General features: G+C 33.1%; 3 protein-coding genes and 1 pseudogene across 4 annotated transcripts; 3 read left to right on the forward strand and 1 right to left on the reverse strand.

Annotated features, from left to right (window-relative positions):
- Positions 1-1260: 1260 nt before the first annotated feature.
- LOC145587742 (uncharacterized) lies at positions 1261-6292 on the forward strand. Of its 2 annotated transcripts, none has more exons than XM_081644432.1 (5): positions 1261-1481; positions 1578-1691; positions 5197-5292; positions 5458-5625; positions 5719-6292. In XM_081644432.1, the coding sequence occupies exons 1-5, from the start codon at positions 1295-1297 to the stop codon at positions 5820-5822; spliced, it is 669 nt and encodes a 222-aa protein (XP_081500558.1). In that variant the 5' UTR covers positions 1261-1294; the 3' UTR covers positions 5823-6292. The 2 variants fall into 2 exon arrangements, with proteins under 2 accessions (XP_081500558.1, XP_081500559.1); XM_081644433.1 differs by having other exon boundaries at positions 5197-5217.
- Positions 6293-7371: 1079 nt separating this feature from the next.
- On the forward strand, positions 7372-8780 carry LOC145587743 (pentatricopeptide repeat-containing protein At1g06270 pseudogene; annotated as a pseudogene).
- A 1039-nt stretch (positions 8781-9819) lies between these two features.
- LOC145587744 (cysteine proteinase COT44-like) lies at positions 9820-11242 on the reverse strand. Its single transcript, XM_081644434.1, has 2 exons — positions 10789-11242; positions 9820-10403 (listed from the first exon to the last, which is right to left on the reverse strand). Exons 1-2 carry the CDS (start codon positions 11240-11242, stop codon positions 9820-9822), a joined length of 1038 nt encoding a protein of 345 aa, XP_081500560.1.
- Positions 11243-18636: 7394 nt separating this feature from the next.
- On the forward strand, positions 18637-21183 carry LOC145588786 (uncharacterized). The gene is made up of 3 exons (XM_081645391.1): positions 18637-18964; positions 19015-19450; positions 20922-21183. Exons 1-3 carry the CDS (start codon positions 18637-18639, stop codon positions 21181-21183), a joined length of 1026 nt encoding a protein of 341 aa, XP_081501517.1.

Raw genomic sequence — 21183 nt, forward strand, 5'->3', positions numbered from 1 at the left:
CGTTTTAATAAAGAAAAGGAAGATAAAAAATATATATGTTTTAATCTAAATTAATAAGTTTTAAGAACAAAAAGAATATGATATATATGATTACTTATACTGTGATTATTTGTAGAAGAAGAGAAAGAACATTGATTAGGATGGCCAAAGGAAAGAAATTCTAGTATAGTCTATGTTTTGTTTATATATTAAGAGTCTTAGGTAATTTAAGAAAGAATTGCACTTATATTCAAATTAAAAATAAGACAATGACAAGAAAACATCATTAGAAGTTGATGAACTATGTCATATTTTGAGCACGAAAAGATGGTTTACTGTTTAAAAAACAACTAAGAACTTATGATAGTTTAATCTAGGATGTGTAGGTTGATCACAAGAAGATTAAGGTTGGAATTTAGTATTTTATGAGCCAGAGCAATTCAAATGAGAAGATTGATTACAAAAAATAAGGCGGGTGATAATATAGAGTTATTTTGATGATAATAATTAACTTATATAATTAGCCAATATCTTACCAACATTGTTGCTTCTAACAATTTCATATCATAATAAATTAATATTACCACTAGTATGAATGATAATACATTGTTCTTTCAATTTCTAACAACCATCTAATATGAAATATGTTGGTTATGTATATATAATGAAAAGTTATGAATTCTATAAGTTTAGTCTTCCAAAATTATTTTGTAGTGAACTAAAATTTTCTCATTGCTCAAGGAGACACACCAAAAAAAAATCTTAATTTAATTGATTGTTGAAAAACAACAAAATCAAACAATGCATATGTGAGAAAAATTAGAAAAAATAAATTGTAATTTAATTGATTTTCAAAAATAACAAAATCAAACAATATAAATATTTAGAAAAATAAAAAAATTCCTAAGTGAGAATGATTAGAAAATAAAAATAAAATAAAATAAAATTTAGGCAAATTAATGACTAAGATTTATGTTGATAATCAATTGTAAATAGAGATCATTCCAAAATTAAAATTAACAAAAGGTTTAGTTTATTTTCGATTTCTCTTTTCTATTTTATATACTACGTATATACTTTATTACTTATATATAATTTTGTCATTTTCAATTCCATGAGTATCTTATTAAGCTTGACTATTTTTTTTTAAAAAAATTTTATTCTATAAATTTTATCATATTAATTTTAAATTAAAAATCTTAAAACTATAGTTATGCTGCTCAGACTTTTAGTCTTTTTTGAAGTCATGCCCTTAGTTTTATTTTAACAATAAATTGAGATAATTCTTGTTAATAGATCCTAAAACACCAATAAAATGTTCATTTCTCAATTCAACTTTTTCAATAACATCCATATTTATAACACAAAAATTCTAAATTCATACTCAGAAATGGAGACAACAAAGACACCATTTCTTCACTTCCTTTGCTTCTGCTGCTGTTGTTTCTTCTTCTTCGTACCTTCTACTTCATCTGTTGTTCTTCGCGGAATTCATCCCCTTCGTACTTTCTCTGTCAAAACCCACAAAATCACACATACCCTTCTTACTAATTTGAAATGTCATACATAATTTCAAGTCATTCCTTTGAAAATTGCAGACATCAATTACTTCGATATAGATGTTATTAACTGCAAAGACGGTTCGAGTTCATTCACCAAAGATCGTCTTAACGACGACTTTTGCGACTGCGTTGACGGCACCGATGAGCCCGGTATTCCTTCTTAAACCCTTTATGTAGTCTTAAGTTTGGTGGCAACAACTATAGTTTATGTGATTGTTTTGTGTTGATGACAGTATTATTGACTTTATTGTTGTGGTCTTTTTTTGTTTAGGTGTAATTTTTTTCTTTTGCGGTACGAAAATGGGTATGAGAATGCAATGGGCTACCTAATTCTAATGTAATAGTTGCACATACCAATTCGCATGTTTTGGGTATACTTCTATTGTGGTGATCAGATTGCCATTTATGTTTTTATTTCAAGGGTATTTTGTTTTATATTTTGGGTTAAATGAATTGTGTATTGTCATTTTTTCAATAAGAGTATTCTGTTGGTTATTGTTGCTTGTCGACTGATTAGTAGATTAGTGATGGATTTCGAAAGTGTGAAAACGGACATGCTTTGGGGGGAGTGTAGGAAGCAATTGGAGTGCTATTTATTTACATTTTTGAGGAATTGTTCGTTAAGACTTTCCCTAAGAAGTGGAGCAATTGCTCGAGCTTTGAAATTATCAGCAAGTGTTGAAGGGTTTTTGAATATGTATAGCAAAGTTGTGATTTGAAACAAAATGACTCGATTTTGTTTTGGCATGTATTTTGAAGAGTTAAGAGTTAATGCTGGTGTAGCTCCTGAATAGCTGGGCTATTGCTAGGGGTGAGCACGGATCGGATATCCGATCCGAATCTAGATTTCGGATCGGATATCCGTATCCGATCCGAAAATTTTCGGATATCCAATATCCGGATATCCGAAAATTTCGGATCGAATATCTCGGATATCCTATATCCGACCCATTTATTTATTTTGTTGAGGTAAACGTTAGGCCGTTAGCGTGAATCCGACCCATTTAACAATATTATACTCGCATTATATAAATAAAAATTTAATGGTATTTTTTTTAAAAAGGTGAATTAAATTGATTCTGCATCAATTCTCTAAAAAAAAATTCATTGCAACTGTTCTTAAAAAAAAAATTCACTGCAACTACTTGAACAACTAGAACAACAAGAAAAAATCAAATAAACTAGAAATTCTAAAAATAAAACAAATAATTTTTACAAATTACAAAACAAAGAAATTAAACACAAACCAATCACAAAACAAATTTTTTTTTACACAAATCTAAATACAAAACAAAGAATTACATTGAAATTAATTTGAGAAGAGGCGTCGTCGTTGTGGGTTGGAAGCTCGAGGGAGCAATGACCCGAACGGTCGCGGCTGTTATTGCGATTGTTGAAGATGGTTGAAGGAGGGTGTTGCGTGGGTCGGTAGTAAAGCAGCCGTGAGGATCAGATCGAAGGAGAAATGGGAAGCTGGTGGTTGCTAAGATCGAAGGAGGAGGAGAAGATGAAAGAGAAGATCAGAAGAGATAGAGAGGAGTGGTGGCCTGGTGGGGTTGTAGTTCTTGATTCCTTGTTGAGATGAGTGAGATCTAAGAGGATGATGAAAAAGAAGAGAGTGGTGGTGAGGATGAAGTACAGAATGAGAGGAGAGGAGAGAGAGAGAGAGGGACGGGGGGATTCAAGGGTTTTGAGGGTTGGTAGGTTTGGGCCTTTGGGGTATGGGCCTTTTTAAGGTTTGTTGTTTTGAGTATTTTTCGGATATCAAATCAGATATCCGATCCGATATCCGACTTTTTTCGGATATCGGATATCCGAAATTCAAAATTTTGGTATCCGATATCCGAAATTTCCGGATCGGATATCCGATCCGAAAATGTTTTCGGATCGGTTATCCTAAATTTTCGGATCGGATGCGGATCGGATTTTCGGATTTTCAGATAGTTTTGCTCAGCCCTAGCTATAGCAGTCTGCTTTTCATTAAATCTATTATAACGTTTACTAAGGAATGTACTTCCTCTGATCCAAATTATTTGACAAGTTTTGACTTTTGACTATTCTTAGACTCTACTTCATCTACTCCGTAGTTTTTGTGATTTATAGATAAGAAAAATAATCATGATCTTATAGATATCTCTCAATGTGTATTTTCAAAATATAAACTTTTCTAAATTTTGCTTATTGATTCATATATATCTAAGAAATTATAATTGTTGAATTTATGCATCGACAAACTGATAAAACAAATGTGTTGACTAATTTGGAATAGAGGAAGTATGTATTAGGGTGGTGGTTGTTAGTTGCTTAGTTCTTTGGAATTGTAGCACAGGGTCTGTCTTTTGCTGTCGATCTCTGGCGGTTTGGGTGTAGTCATTTATGCTATTTTTTAACTCTTTACAGTTGGACGTTCATCACAGGGTGCTGGACTGCAATCCTTTGTTGTTTCAGGATGTGCTCTTGCACGAGTTTTTTCCAATGATAGTTGTACACTTTTATATGGTTGAAGGTGCAGTGAAGATAGTTGCTTACTTTCTTGGGCTGTAATTATGATTTAATTAGTTTTTAGTTTAATATTTTCCTTGAGATACTTAAACTTCATTAATCTTCAATCATCTGGAGTATCCTGATATTGCCAATTTCAATATAATTTCAATAATCAAATTTAAATATTAATTGTCGATCAATGCTAGATTTCTAACTTCCTAAAAACAGAATGACAATCTATCCTAATTGTTTTGTAGTAGTCTTTACTTTTAAGATCTTAATTGGTTTTTATATATATATATATATATTGCTTCTTCCACTCTCAAGAGTTATGCCATTGCCTGTAATTAATTGGATAATTCAGTTATTGCACATAACATAAGGTAACATGCCCCCCCCCCCCCCCCCACCCCCCCCCCCCCCCCCCCCCCCACACACACACACACATCATACACACATTACCAGAAGGAATTGAGGAGCTTTATAATCACAAAGTGAAAATACTCTGCTTTTGTTACAGGCGTATTTTGTAGATTAGATAAGGATTACAGCATACAGTATTGTGATAGGCATCATTATGATGAATAGGCAAGTTGTAAAGAGAGATTCTTAAATGTATTAATTGAACTTTATTGAGGGAGTGTCATTCCTCTCGAATGAGTGGTTAGTCTGTGTTGGTTTACACACCCCGAATATATTAATGCGTCATATTGCTTACTGTAATTTTCTCTTTATTGTTCTATCCTTACATTTTAACTCTGATTTTGAGCAGAATGTTTGTCCAATCATTCAAGGTGGAACCTTTGCAGGGTGTTTCTGAATAATCACAATTTTTTGGTATAATTATTTCATTTACTCACTGTGAAGAAACTGTAGCAATAACCTTTGCTTCTTGTACTATATGAGTTCCATTTCAAAAGGCTTGATAATTGTACCGCATTCAACACCCTGCCTTCCCTATGCTATATGAAGTTATAAACTTCTAGTTCCTCCTGAGGTTTCACATATGGAAATAACCTCCACCCCTCAACCTCCTGAGATTGAAGGGGGTTGAGCAGGAATGCATAGTCTGCATATCATTGTATAGCTGTAAATACCATTTCTACATCTCTATTTACCTCCTATAACTTTTAATTTCATCATTCCTTTTTTTTTCCCCATTTCTCTGTAGGTACATCAGCATGTCCTGGGGGTAAGTTCTATTGTAGGAATCTTGGAAGTCAGCCACACTTCCTGTTTTCATCTCGTGTCAATGACCATATTTGTGGTAAGAAAAAGGGCAAATATTAATGTAGTGTAAATCCTATCCATTTGCATTGGCGTACTTATTCACACGTATTCAGTTTGGAACTCTTTAGCCTGTACTAGCTGTATCATATTACATATTTTATCCATCTTTAGGCACTTTTAACTTTTAGTTTTTCTTATGCAGATTGCTGTGATGGGAGTGATGAATATGATGGTGTCATTCATTGCCCCAATACATGTATTATGGGAGGCAGTATTGTATACAAGACTGAATTACACCAGACTTCAAATGCTGTATTGGGAAATGAAAGCACACCTCATGGCGGATTGGACATGATTCAGAATCTAAAAGGTTTTACTAATCAAGAAAGGCCCTGTTATTTGCACTCTATGATTTAGTTTTCTCCTTGGTTTGTCATTTTTTTTATTGATTTGATTGATGCAGATTTGAAGGTGTTGGCACTCCTGCAATTAATCATCCTTGTTTTCTGGGCCCTTTGGCTCTACTATCGTCGTTCTAAATCTACAAAACGACGATCTCATGTATGATCAGGCATTGCCTTGCTAGGTTTGTGGTCAAAAGTACTACCCAATCAAGTGCTTATGCAGTCTCTGTGTGGATCTGTCATCATACTCTATACTCGTACCAATTCATGATATCGGTAGCTTTTAGTTGAACACAGTTTTGGTATTTGTACATGAACTTGAAACATGGCAAGAGATTACTTTCCTTCAGAAAAAGCTAAGCTTGATACTGAGGATGACAAATCCAACTCAGTGTAATGCATGGTTAAACAAAGACGTGACATACAGCTTGAAGACCTCTGTAGTATATTTAGCATGTAAGCTTGCAGGATATTGTTCTGCTCTGCATGTGCTGCTAACCATGATTTTATTAGCTAATACGCTGTACCTTTTCTTTTATAAAGGCATTTCATAGGTTAAGCTTGCAATTTTTATGTATTTGGGACAAATATTCAGACAGTATACATAACAAAGAAAGAGAGAGTTGTGTGATATTTTCTGTTTTCTGTATTTTCTGTAATCTTTAACTATTGTTGGTTTGCTAATCATAGACATAGTTGTTCTTAATGCTTGCATTTTTATGTATTTGGGACAAATATTCAGACAATAATATGTACGTAGTATAACAAATGAAGAGAGTTGTGTGATGTATATTTTTTTTTACAAGATGGAACATACTTCTATACTGGTCTATTGGTTATATGGAAGTATGTTGCAGAAGAAATAATGGAAAATGTAATCAGGAGACAGTTTTCACCCCATAAAATTTGTACAAGGACATACACATAATACACATTAAATACATAAATGACTGGATTAAGTTAGTACCGTGATACCGTCTAGGTACCTCATGCTCGATTTGACGTATCATTGTTTGATATGCATTATTAAAAAATTTAATGCAATTATTGATCATTTAGGGCCTGTTTTATTCAGCTTATTTCCAGTTCAGTTCAGTTCAGCTCCAATAAGTTCAGTTCAGTTCTTAATTTCCTTCTACTTCTCTCATAAAATGTTCAATTTAGTTTAGTTCATCTCTAATAAGTTTAGTTCATTTTAATTCAATTCAGCTCAGCTTAATTTAGTAAATCAGAATAGGCTCTTAGGCTCTATCAATTCTTGTTCATAATGAAATAGGACAAAACAGAGATTAATATCCTAAATCTCTCTACTTTGAAATCCTTAGTATTAAAACAAAAATATTTTATTTTTTGAAAGAGGTTATTGCTAGAATTTAGAATTAGACATATGAATTAATGAGAAGAGACAAAGTTCAGAAATCAGAATTCTCCTATAATACCAGAAGTCCAGAACAAATACTTCCATAAAAGGTAAATGTCGTTATTACCCTTTGTTTCTGTTTATTTTCTTACTGATCTTATTCTGCTCTCCTGTCTTACTGCTAATAATCCCACATTTTGAAAATCGTATTTTAAAATTTATTTTTATTGGCTGTGATTTTGTGTTCTAAATTCGAAGAATAAATAAACACTTAAATAATTTCGAACAGTGATTTTTGCATTGTAATTTAATGCTTCTTCTAATTTTCCTTTGTTTTGTAGGTGATCTTTTTTATATGCTTCAAAACATTTGATCATCGTGCTTGCATATCAGGTGTGGGATCTGCTTTATATGTTCCTAAACATCCTTAATCAATCTTGCCTACAAGGTGTTCGACGATATGTCTAAACGACCAAACTACCAAAATTTGTCATTTTTGAGTTTGATTTACTATCAATAACATTCAGCCTTTTAATCTTCTTGTTAATTAATTAGTTTATATTAGGAATATGGATCTCTTATCATCCAGAATTCATCAACAATTTTGTGGCCTTTTCCTCAGATTTTCATCCTTATATTCAGGAATTTCCCATAAACCAGTTGAAGAATCAATAAAAATAGCAATTTCAAACAAAACATACGAACTAATCCCTGAAATCTTGAAAACCTCAGAAGAATCCTGCAAGAAACAAAACCCCTTTTCATTTCTTTCCTCATTCACATTGATTCATAGAACCCAAGTAGTTGATGAAATGTTACAGTCTTTCATATCTTTTAAACCTCATTCCTGCCTTAAAACAACATATCACTATCTGTTAAGTTATACCCTTCAGAGCTCTCACCCTTTTCCGCTTGCTCTAGCGACCCTCCAACGTACGATTCGTTCCGGGTGTACCCCTGTACCTCAGACTTACCTTTCTCTGTCTTCTGCTTGGATGTATCACCAGCAGCAATTCGAGTCAGTGCCCAGCATTTTTCTAGCTATGAAATCAATTGGGTATCGCCCCGATTGTGGAACTTGTAACTTCATCATTAAGTCTCTTTGTGCTGTTGATCAGTTGGAAGAGGCTATAGAGGTGCTTAGGGGAATGGTTGAGGTAGCATGTATTCCTGATGCTGAGAGTTACTGTACTATTATAGGTGCATTATGTGGAATCCGGAAGACGGACAAGGCACTAGCATTAATGAAGGAAATGGTAGGAAAATTAAACTTATCACCAAGGCAAGGAATATTGGTACGGTTAGTGGATGCGTTATGTGCTAACAAGGAGATATGGAGAGCGGCTGAGGTGATTGAGTTCCTAGTAAAGAAGGGGTTCCATGTTGGGTTTGAGAGCTTCGAGCTTCTTCTTGAGGGTTGCTTGGAGTGTAATGAGTTCATTTTAGCAGGAAAGATGGCAATGCTGATGACTGAGAAAGGTTACATACCATACATTAAGATCAGGCAAAAGGTGGTTGAAGGATTGGCTGGAGTTGATGAGTGGAAGCTTGCTTGTGCAGTTAGGCACAGATTTGCAGAATTGAACTCATAGCTTTATCTGATGAAAGTGAAGAAAGGGCTACGATGGGTAATGAAGAATAGTCCGCGCTGCATCAATTTTGTTCAGGTGCTCTGTACTGTATGCATACTTCATGCAAAGTAAATTATTTGAATGGAAGCAAAGCCATCATCAACTTGTAGTTACCTACTTAATACTTATACCAGAGTACTTCATGTTCAAAGAGTTTGCAATTATAACTTGAGATGTCTTCTCAATTTGTCTTGCAGTCTTGCTGCATAGAGGACAAAATTATATACAAGGAATTTTTCTGGCGATATTGGAATATTCTTTTATACTGAGTGCTTCTTTCTAAAGATTAAATTTATATTTTGGTGAGAAAAATTGCTGCATTAGTTTTCTGATTAAATGTATCATATCTTATCTCATCTCTTTGCTATTAAGTGATTCCTCTGCTAGCTACAACCTCTGAAAACAAACCTCATTATGTTTTTCTTGTCAATATGCCCTACCTTCCGTGATTTCAATTCTTAAGAAATTACGGAGTATTTGCACTGTTTTTCGAATTGCACATCTTTGCGTGTTCCCACGTAAAAACACATTAATAATGTTATGAATTTTCATGCCTCTATATCAGAAAACTGCCTATAATGTGCTTTAATATTTGATGGAGTTTTCAACTGTAGATCTCAAAGGTCCATTAACACAACACTGTTGATATCTGCTTCATTGGTCCAGAAAGTATTATAGGCTATGAGTAATTCGTATGTCATGCTAGTTGATTCCAACCATGTACTAATGTATATATTGGATGATTTTTGTGACCAGACTGTTTGTATTGGCTGATATTGAGCAATGTTATTAATACAGTTAATGGTCTGGTGTATTATATACCAAAAGCTTGCCGTGAACAGCATTGAATCATTTTTCTGCAGTCAAACAAGTACTTAAATTGCTTTATATGCCTTGTTTGCAATGTTTTTCCTCTTCCTGATAGATAATTGCAAGTATTTTACAGAACAAATGTTGTAGCTAGCTAAAATAAGGGATAGTTGAAGTTTCAATCTGTATATGTTGTAGGACATGTGCTAGTAATAGTATACCATCTTTTAAACTTTCTGGTAAGTGGTAAGGTCCTATACCAACGTTTCAACTTTTATGATAGTATGATAAAGGATATTTAACTTACATTTAATTGGTTAATGCAATAAAATGTCTACTTCTGAAACATATCAAAGAGATTAAATTGGATAACTGGCTTGCATTGCTATGCCGCACAGACCTGATTTTCTTGATGAACCACGTTTCATCCTTATGTATCCTTGTTCCCCCCAATGAGTACCCCATGAATTCTTCACTATCCAGTACTTGTTGCCCTTTTCTTCTCCATATCCAACAGCAGTTACGCCATGATTAAGACTTGTCCCACAGAAGCCGTCAAATATACCACTGTCATAGAGCTGAAATTCATAGCCACCAGCGTCAATAGCAACAGATACAGGCTGATTGGCAACTATGGCTTGCAGGGTCTCTTCATCATCTACAGGTACTGTCCTATAACCTTCTATTTTTACAGCATGATGCTTTTCTTTTTGTTCATTACATCTGCCATCCCTTCCTGTGTAAGGGTACTCTGTTTCAGTGGCTACACCACCATTTCTCTTTATATAATCAAAGGCTGCTTCCATGAACCCTCCTCTGCAGCCTAAATTTTCTCCACGGTCACAATCTACTAGTTCTTGCTCCGACAATGAAACCAACTTCCCGGTTTTTATTTTGTGGAGTCCTTCGACTGCTGCAATTGCAGAAAAAGCCCAGCAGCTTCCTGTGAAAGCCAAAGTTATGTTATGATCAATATAGTACATGTTTTGTAGCAGACAAATGGCATTAAATAACAAAAGTTCCCTTTTTATTTTGTTTTTTACTTGCAAAAATGTGCTCCTTGTTCACTTATAATTTTATATAAGAAAAATTTGTATCCCAATTTCACTTGTAACTCTATAGTTTATACTTCTCTAACTGATTTTCTTTTAATTGCTTTTCCATGGAGCTTCCAACCATGGAAAAATAGTTGCTGATAAAAATATTCCATCTTTTTTTCTCGAGTTGTGTTTGAGGTATGGAAGTGAAAAAATATATACATTTTTTTAATATTTTGAAGGAAGAACAATTTTAGCACACTTTCAAGAGGGAACAAGTTGAGAGGATACCACATGCGCCCTGGTCCTTGACATGAGTAACTGCATGCTTGTCTCTCCAGTCAATCTCTGTTGGCAAACTAAGGCGGTCAGTTTTATTGATTGGGGCTGAATCCCTTTCTGGTGTTATGTTTGTCAATCGACCTGTGAAAAGGGAATTGAACTCTTCATTTGTCATATCTGCGAAGCTGTTATCAGTGAGCTTGAAGGTGAGGTTCTGAGAGTTTATATATTCAACAAACTGAAGATTGGATTGATAAATTCCAAAGCGAAGCTCCCATTCATTTTTGTCCTTATATTGCTTTCCATGAGATTGCATCCAATTCCTGTACCTCTTCTCCATTATGTGCGGGTCATACTCATAAGTTGGTGGTTCTACTTCTCCACAATCTGCATAAGAAGATATCCACAAAGTGCAGGCGAGGAGGAGAATAAAAGTGGTCTTGAAGACAGTGGTAAAAGCCATCATCAGATTTATTTCCAACTTCAAAATTGTATTTGGAGAGATGAATTTATAAAAGAATGATATTCTTCAGTAACATATGCTTGAATTCTCTGAGTTGCGTTTTAAGTTGTGTTTATTTCTTCTTTCATGTATTCTGCATTTACAATTTATTTCTTCTTTCATGTATTCTGCATTTGTGTGACCCCCTAAACTTTCCCTCTACTTCTTTGTAAACCATGTTTGTGTGACCCCCTAAACTTTCCCTCTACGTCTTTAATAACACCTTGTCAAATAAATCAATAATTTATTTCTTGAAATTTTCTATTATAACCCAAGGATATCAAATCACCATGTTTATAGTTCAAGATCAATCAAAATATCTTCAACAATTATCAGTTATTTTTCTAGAGCAATTGCTAAGCCCATGGGACTATGAGAGTGTTTTAAAGCTCTCAATCAAATATTATATGCAGACCCTCAATCTTAACCATTAGGCCAAAACCTCATGTCTTATAAGTTATGCAATATAATTGTTACCATGATCAAGTTTATTAATTGTAGGTAAGCAGTAAGGCTTAACCAAACAATTACTCAGGTTGCAATATCATAAAAACCTATCAATTTGAAATCAAAGACTCATCAAACCAACCTTTGCCATTCATAGTATATCCCTCGATTCCCAAACAAACCCTAGAAAGAAATTACTTAATCACAAAATATATAATTACAACAAAATCAAATAAAGAATATAAAAGAAAAAAGGTTTAAAAAAACAGTTGTCACCAAATTGGTAAACCCACAATTTATTGTTTTGATGATTAATTAATTGATCCAGTTGAAGTAACGAGGATTTAACATAGAGGATGAAGGAATAAGATCAAGTCTCTAAGAAAATGGAACATAGGAGATGGTAGAATAGGCTCAACATCAATAATTTTACATACAGCTTCACCCTCATTCATGAGCTAAGCTTGTTAGTGAAAGAATATTCAACCAAAAGATCTTAAACTAATGATTTCTCACTCACAGACTCTACAACCAATGATTCTTCCTTCTTCACTGCACCTTTATGTACAACATTTTCTCATCGTGACCCCTATAAGCAGCCAAAATAACCTTCCTCTAATGAACTACCGTTCTCAATAAATCCATCATCAGTGGCATCATAAATAGACTCCATGTTACAATAAGGTGATTCATGTTAATTTTGCAAATCAACTTAAGGGAAAGGGTACATACAACCATTAATTGCAAATAAGTAAGAAATCTTAAAGCTTAAAAAATTTGTAGCAGCAACAAGTTAGGGACAAGAAATTTTATATCATCTAACTACATAGAGCACAAAATCAACGTTATTACCAATTAATAGCACTTATAAATAGGTTTGCCTTGAGAGATCACTCAAGCCCAACAAACAATGGTTTAATTAAGTCATGTTTTATAATCCTTAAAAAATATTATTCTAATTTGTGCTTCGTTTTAGATTTAATTTTTCCTTAAATTATCTTGAGTTAACGTTTTGGTAATTAATTGATTGTAAAGATATTTCCCCGTAAAGTATAATAATTCAAACAACTTAAAGGAAGAGTTAGTTTTAAATTTCTTGTATCAATAACTATATCTACCATAACCACCATTTGCTAACAGTTATTTCTAAGATAAATAAACAAACAAAGTACAAGAGAGACTAATAACAAGCCCAACAAAACCATGTTAGACTATTTGTCTTAAGGTAGTGGATCTTTTGAATCCATCTAGCCATTATATCAATCTCCTTTTCTCTTTGATTCTTTAACCATTATGGATCTTCTGATTTTGTGCCATCATAATCCAAACAAATGAGACCCTTTGGACAAAAAACAGAACAAACAGAATAAATAAATGACCAGATAGAATAAACTCCTATTCTTAAATTTTTATTTTCAAAACAAATCACACTTGTTCTGTATTTATTGCCATTAATGTATCTGAGATGTCTTCCAACACCATATTGGTTTATTCCACCCAAAAATATTATGAGTCGGACTAACAAGGATCGAATACATATAAATCTACTTGTAATTCATATATATATGATAATAATTGGTATTATATTTGCCTGAAAGGACTAAATGGATCCATAAGCCCATTTGAGAAAATAATGTTACTTGCAAAGTCCTTAAGTGATGATTGCATGTCTTACAATTAATTCAATTGAAACATGTGAGCTAGTTGTAATTATTCTATCTAAGGTCAATATCAAAACAGATCTCAAACTTAATTTGCCGCCATAGAAAGTTGATATCTACGTAAATGTGTACCAACACTATAAGTTTGAATGCAATAATAGTCGATATGATTTGTCATGTTGTAAAGTTTTCGTGAAACATCGTATCGTTTCCACAACCTTGGAATCTATTAATCAAATAGACAAGCAACATTGGTTTAAACGGATGTGGTGCATTGATTAAGTACTATTTATGTTTGAGAATTCTAAAATATAATTTAATTATCTGCTAGGTCCATGATTGGTTGCATTTGGTTTCAGACCACACACACGTACGAGTTTTGATGCATTGTCTGTTTCAAGGTAAGAACCTCTTCAAGGTACAAGAATTGCACATACAATACCTCCTACAATGTGTCCGGAGGTTGAAATATCTCCGTAAAATATTCATTTATAAGTGTGCTGAACTACTCTTTATATTGTGCCGCAAACTTGTACATATCGGCTAGACTCGATGTTAGTTCGTTGAGGGTTAACAAAGGACTAAATAAAAATAAGATATAATTATCAAAGAATTTTATAAGAAGGAAAAAGCATTATATTATTTAAATAAATTAATCACTTACCTTATAGTGTTGAAAATCATTCCAAGTATCATAAGACCACAAGGTTTTGCATCAATTTTCTTGATTAGATCCCAAGATTGTTGTATTATATCATAACATTTTTTATTCACAACCAGTATATAATGACATAAAGTAAGAAGGAAGTTATAGTCAAATATATATTAGTATACATTTTGATCAAGTGTTTTAATAATGATAAGTCTCAAACCATAATATACCATGAAATCGTTGTTAACCACATCACAATAAACATTATCCCATCTTGTGTCCATGTTATTGTAAAAAATCGGGACTGAGGAGGCTAGTGCCTCGATAGCAAGGTGAGGGAATTTCAGTCTAAACCATGTGACTAGCACAATATTTACGAAATAGCACAAGTAAACAAGGGAGGATCTTCATTGGGGCTCATAGGTCCGACCCCTACAATTTTTGTAAGAGTTATTAGATGAACGCGATAAAAATATAATGCAAGTTGACATATCTAACAATTTTTTCAAGCGGGTCAAATAAATGAAAATTAATTAAAATTTAAACTAATATAGATACTTTTACTACTAAATTTAAAACATTTTTATTTTGATTAACTTTTTTGAGACCTTAAATTTTTACACTCGAATCATAACATTACAAATTTATTTCATAAATCAAAATTTATCAACTACAAATCCAAAGTGGTACGTATTTATAAATTAACTTATTTTGTACATATATTGCACATGTTTCGTATTATGTTGTTTGCATTTAAAATTTTGATTAAATACGTATATTGTTTCCTTAAAATGATTACTTATTATATTTTAATTGTATGTAACAAACTTTTATATGAGTTAAGTAAGGTCGATTAACTTAATTGCTTTAAACTCAACTTCGGTAAGAATATTGTTTTTTAATTTGTTAAAAGTTAAATATCTCTAATTTTGATTAGAAGTTATTAACGTTTAAAATTTGGCCCCTCATTCTTTTTAGTGTAAGATCCACCATTATTTGCAAATTAGTAAGAAATCTTAATGCTTAGAGAATATGTAGCAACAACAAGTTAGAGACAAGAAATCTTATATCATCTAACTACACCCAAAATCGTCATCATCAATCAATTAATAGCACTTAAATAGGTTTTCCTTGGAAGATCACTCAAGCCCAACACACAATGGTTTAGTTAAAAAAACGATGAATAATTATCTAAGTCATGTTTAATAATCCTTAAAAAAAATGTTATTCTAATTTGTGCTTCGTTTTAGATTTAATTTTCCCTTAAATTATCTTGAGTTAACGTTTTTGTAATTAATTGATTGTAAAGATATTTCCCCATAAAATTTAATTATTCTTACAACTTAAAGGGAGAGTAAGTTTTAAATTACTTGTATCATATAGCTATATCTACCATAACCACCATTCGCTAACAGTTATTTCTAACATAATAAACAAACAAGGTACAAAGAGAGACTAACAACAAGCCGAACAAAACCATGTTAGGCTATTTGTCTTAAGGTAGTGGATCTTTTGATCCATCTAGTCATTATATCGATCTCCTTTTCTCTTTGATTCTTTAACCATTATGGATTTTCTGGTTTTAAGCCATCATAATCCAAACGGTGAGACCCTTTGGACAAAAAAACAGAGCAAACAGAATAAATAAATGCCTAGATTGAATAAACTGCTATTCTAAAAATTTTACTCCCTCTATTTTTTTTATTTGCATCAGTTTGAGCGACACATTTGTCGAGACGTAACTTTGACCATCAATATCTTTAATTGTTAATTAGTAAATATTATAACAAAATTATATTTTGAAACTAGACATTATGACGAATCTAATGATATATTATATAATAACATTTATTTATTTTATAGAGGTGAAAATATTAAGTCAAGCATGGTATGTGAATAGTGCAAAAATCAAAGTAATGCATTTAAAAAAAACGGAGGGAGTATTTTCAAAACAAATCACACCTTGTTATGTATTTATCGCACTAATGTATCTGAGATGTCTTCCAACACCATATTGGTTTATTCCAAGAAAAAATATTACGAGTCGGACTAACAAAGATCGAATACATATCAATCTACTTGTATTTCATATATGATTATAATTGGTATTAAATTTACCCAAAAGACTGAATGGATCCATAAGTCCATTGGAGAAAAAAATGTTTCTTGCAAAGTCCTTAAGTGATGATTGCATATCTTACAATTAATTTAATTAAAACATGTTAGCTAGTTGTAATTATTCTATCTAAGATCAATATCAAAACATATCTCACACTGACTTTGCCACCATAGAAAGTTGATATTCAACGTAAACGTGTACCAACACTGTAAGTTTAAATGCAATAATAGTCAATACGATTTGTCATGTTGTAAGGTTTTTGTGGCAACATCTTATCGTTTCCACAACCTTGGCACATTGGTTGTGGTGCATTAATTAAGCACCTATATTATAACCTAAATTGAAACAAATCTATTAATCAAATAGACAAGCAACATTGGTTAAAATGGATGTGGTGCATTAATTAAGCACTATTTATGTTTGATCAATTCTATAATATAATTTAGTTTAGGTCCATGATTTGGTTGCATTTAGTTTCAGACCACACACGTACGGGTTTTGATGCATCGTCTGTTTCATGACACGAATCTTTTCATGATACAAGAATTGCGCGTGCAATACTTCCTACAATGTTTGTGTACGGAGGTTGAACTATCTCCGTAAAATATTCATTTATAAGTATGTTGAATTGCTTGTTATATTGTGCCGCAAACTTGTACATATCGGCTACCCGATGTTAGTTCATTGAGGGTCAACAAAGGACTAAAAAAAAAGATATAATTATCAAAGAATTTTATAAGAAGGAAAAAACATCATAAAATTTAAATAAAATAATCACTTACCTTATAGTGTTGAAAATCATTCCAAGTTTCATAAGACCATAAGGCTGTGCAACAATTTTCTTGATTAGATTCCAAGGTTGTTGTATTTTATCATAATATTTTTTTATTCACAACCTGTATATAATGATATAAAGTAAGAAGGAAGTTATTAGTCATATATTAGTCTACATTATGATCAAGTGTTTTAATAATGATAAGTCTCAAACAATATACATTGAAATCGTTGCTAGCCACCTCACAACCAACTTTCTCCCATCTTTGGTCCATGTTATTGTAAAAAAATCAAGGTCGAGGAGGCTAGTGCCTTGATAGCAAGGTAGGGGAATTTCAATCTAAACCATGTGACTAGCAGTATAATTACAAAATAGCACAAGTAATCAGGGAAGGATCTTTATTGGGGCTCATAGGGTTTAACCCCTATAAATTTTGTAAGAGTTATTAGATGTGTATGATAAAATATTATGTCAACTGATATATCCAACAATTTTTTGAATTGGGTCAAATAAATGAAAATTAATTAAAATTTAATCTAACATAGGTACTTTTACTACTAAATTAAAAATAATAATATTTTAATTTATTTTTATTGAGACCTTAAATTTATACACTCGAATCATAACATTACAAATTTATTTCATAACTCAAAATTTATCAACTACAAATACAAAATTGTACGTATTTTTAAATTAAATTATTTTGTACATATATTGTACATATATTGCACATGATTCGTAATATGTTGTTTGCAACTATTAGCCCTGTGTGTAAATTAATTTTTTTATTAATTTCGCATATTGTTTCCTCATAGTGATTAACTAGGTTAAAATCCTGTGCAATGCACGGCTGTTAAATATTTTTGACAATAATATTACAAAATATAAAGTATATAAAAGATATTCAGAAATATTTCATTTGGGTATATATGGAATATGATTGTCAAATTGGAAAGAAAATATCATAAAGTATTAATAGTTTACTAAAAAAAAAAAACTGAAAAAGGCGAGAAAATTTTTAATAAGGTAATGACAAGTGTCATAAAAGAATTTGGTTTAGTATAGGTTAAAAGATTATTACATTTTAATTGTATGTAACAAACTTTTATAAGTTTTGTGGGGTTGGCAACCAACTAGCAGTTAGTAGGTTTAAAAAATTGCTAAATTCGAATAATTCTGATATTGTATTTTTGATTGAAACAAAGAGGAGTGTACAGGAGATGAATGTAATAAAAAACAGATTGAGATACTCTGAATGTTATTTCGTAGACTCTGCTGGCAGGTCTAGCTCTTTTTTTGAATGATAACATTGATGTTTTTGTTTTGTCTGCATTGTTACACCATATTGATTGTTTTGTTAAGGGGATTTTTTGTGATGAGAGTTGGAGATTGACATGTTTTTATGGATGGGTTGATAGTTCAGAGAAGCACTTATCCTGGGAGCTTCTAAAGTTTTTGAATAATAATTCTGATCTTCCATGGCTTGTTGTTGGAGATTTCAATCAGATTTTGTTCGAGGCCGAAAAAGATGGTGGTGCCCCACGAAGTCAACGTGAGATGGCATAATTTTGAGAAGCACTTGATGATTGCAATTTACAAGATTTGGGCTTTTGTGGTAAACCATTCACATGGTGGAATAAACAATGTGATCAGTTTGCTTTGTTTGAGAGGGTGGATAGGGGGGTCGCGACTTGGAGTTGGATGGAATTGATGCCTCATATCAGGGTTGTTCATATGCCAAGTGACAAGTCAGATCATGTGCCAATAAAAATCACAAATATCCCAAGAGCAGAGAGTACAAGAGATAAGAGGAAATTGTTCCGCTTTGAAGACATGTGGCTATCCTCGCCAGATTGTGAAAACGTTGTGAAAGAAGTGTGGACTGCTTCTATGGAGTTGTGGAATGCTGACGATGTTTTGGTAGAAATTAAAAAATGTAGTGAGTTACTGCAATCTTGGAGTGCTCGTCAGTTTGGTAACATAACCAAGAAAATAAGGGAGGCTCGGGCCAAGTTAGCCGATCTTGATGGTAAGGACCCGTGTGCTGACATGGTAAGGAAAGGAAAAATGTTTGTGCAGATATTGACAGATTATTATGCCTGGAAGAGACTATGTCGAGGCAACACTCAAGAGTTTCAGATTTGAAAGAGGGTGATCAGAATACTAAATACTTCCACATGAAGGCTTCGGGGAGGAAAAGGAAGAACTCAATTAATGGAATCCGTAAAGGGAATGGTGAATGGGTGTGTGATCAAGAGGGTATAATGGAGACCACAAGGGAGTATTTATCAGAATTATTCACCTCGATGTCTCCGGAAGCAATTGAGAGGGCTCTAGAGGGGATGGATGTTCGGATTAGAGATGAGGTGAACCATGAGCTGATGAAGCCTTTTGAGCATGATGATGTGAAAGCTGCTATTTTTCAAATGCATCCTAGCAAAGCCCCAGGGCCTGACGGGATGAACGCAAATTTTTTTCAGAAACATTGGCACATAATTGGTCATGATGTAGCGAGGTATGTAATTGCTGTTATTAAGGGGGATAAGGAGATGACCGAGGTGAATTATTGATCGAGGGAGAATCGGTCGTTGGTCTACAACCCTAATCAAATTAGAAATTTATAATACTTAAACTTACACAAAACTAGTTAGTGGCAAGTATAGGGTTGAACCACGAAGACTAAGTGTATTCAATTTATGATAATTAAACTAGTAGGATGGTTGTAAGATAGAAAGAGATTCGACTAAACACTACTTAGAGCAAACATCTAAAACTAGGGAAAGTGGAATCCAATTACATTAATGCATTAAACAACAACATTGCAATTAGATGAAAATGACCTCAATTAGGAACAATCAACACACTCAACTCACTCTCGCGCAATTAAGCATGCTAATTATCCTACTAAACTAATTCACTCTCATGCAACTAGCCTAGCATAGGTATGGAAGAATTTAGACTCTCAAACAACTCATTTCCGCACAATTGATTGAAAGCACAATTAAGAACATAGAATCAATTAGCTAGAAAGATTCTAATGCATATAAGCATCATCCACACACAATAATCAAGAACCAATTGCAGACTAATCACAATCAATTATTCAATTCATCAACATAACTTTCATCCATTTTCCTAGAATAAAATCTAAGCTAACATGATGAACAAAAGCACAGAAAACAAGGTAAATAAGAAATAAAGCAAGAATCAAACAACTAGTCTAATTAACTACTCAAATCAACAAGCAAATAAACAAAAACAAGAATTAAAGGTAAGCAATAAAGATGAGAGAAAGTTAGAAAGACTCATTGAATAAATGAGAAGAAAAATCTACAAATTGCTTCTTCAACCTCTCAAAACTCCATGAACATTCAAACTTTCTCTCTCTAAAACTACTCCTAAACTAGAGAGAGAATCCTAATCTAACCCTAAGAGAGAGGCCTAAACTAATCTAATCTAGAAGGAATTATTGTTAAAATAGTACTAGACCCCCAAAGGTATTTATATTACAAGTTAAAATTTTTTTTTTTGAGAAAATATTACAAGTTAAAATAAAAAGAAATAAAACTAACCAAAATAATTAAATAACAAAACTAAAAATAAAAAAGGAAAATAAAAAGGAAAAAGAAATTAAAAAGGGGAATAAAAACAAGCAAAACCCACGAAAAAAGAATCAGACCCGAATTCCCCATCTTTGTGGCTGCTCTGATTTATCATAATCACCATCATCACCGTTCATCATCATCGTCTTCATCAAGCTTCAAATCTTGACCGTTCGATTTAAATAAGAACCTCCATTCACTAGCAAGTCACGTGAATATTAAGAGATACAAGACCCACGAAGGAGCGGCCGCGGCTAGGCATCTCCCAGCCATCTACCGAAAATTTGCAAGGGGTGGAAGGACCCCTGTACGCGCCCGCGCTAAAAGAGGCCGCGCCCGTAGTGGTTTGGATTGTTGATTGGTTGTGGCAGTGATGCTGGGCAGCGTTGCTGCTGTCAATTTTATGGAGGTTGCCGCAGCTGTTATTGACAGTGGTGAGAACAGGGGGTTTTGGTTGCTGTTGCTGGCTGTAGAAGGTGGAGATTGGTGCGTGGTGGTCGTGAATGGGTTGGTGGCTGGGAGCAGCGGCTGCCACGCTGCGAATGTTGGCAAAATGGTGGTGCGCTGTGGTGATTTTGAGTGTGGGAATGCGGTGGTGATTGCTGGTGATGATTGGAGGTGGTTTGTGGTAAACTTGAGGCTGTGA

This window comes from Chenopodium album, chromosome 17 (genome assembly GCF_948465745.1).
Source record: "Chenopodium album chromosome 17, dcCheAlbu1.1, whole genome shotgun sequence".
Taxonomy (NCBI): domain Eukaryota; kingdom Viridiplantae; phylum Streptophyta; class Magnoliopsida; order Caryophyllales; family Amaranthaceae; genus Chenopodium; species Chenopodium album.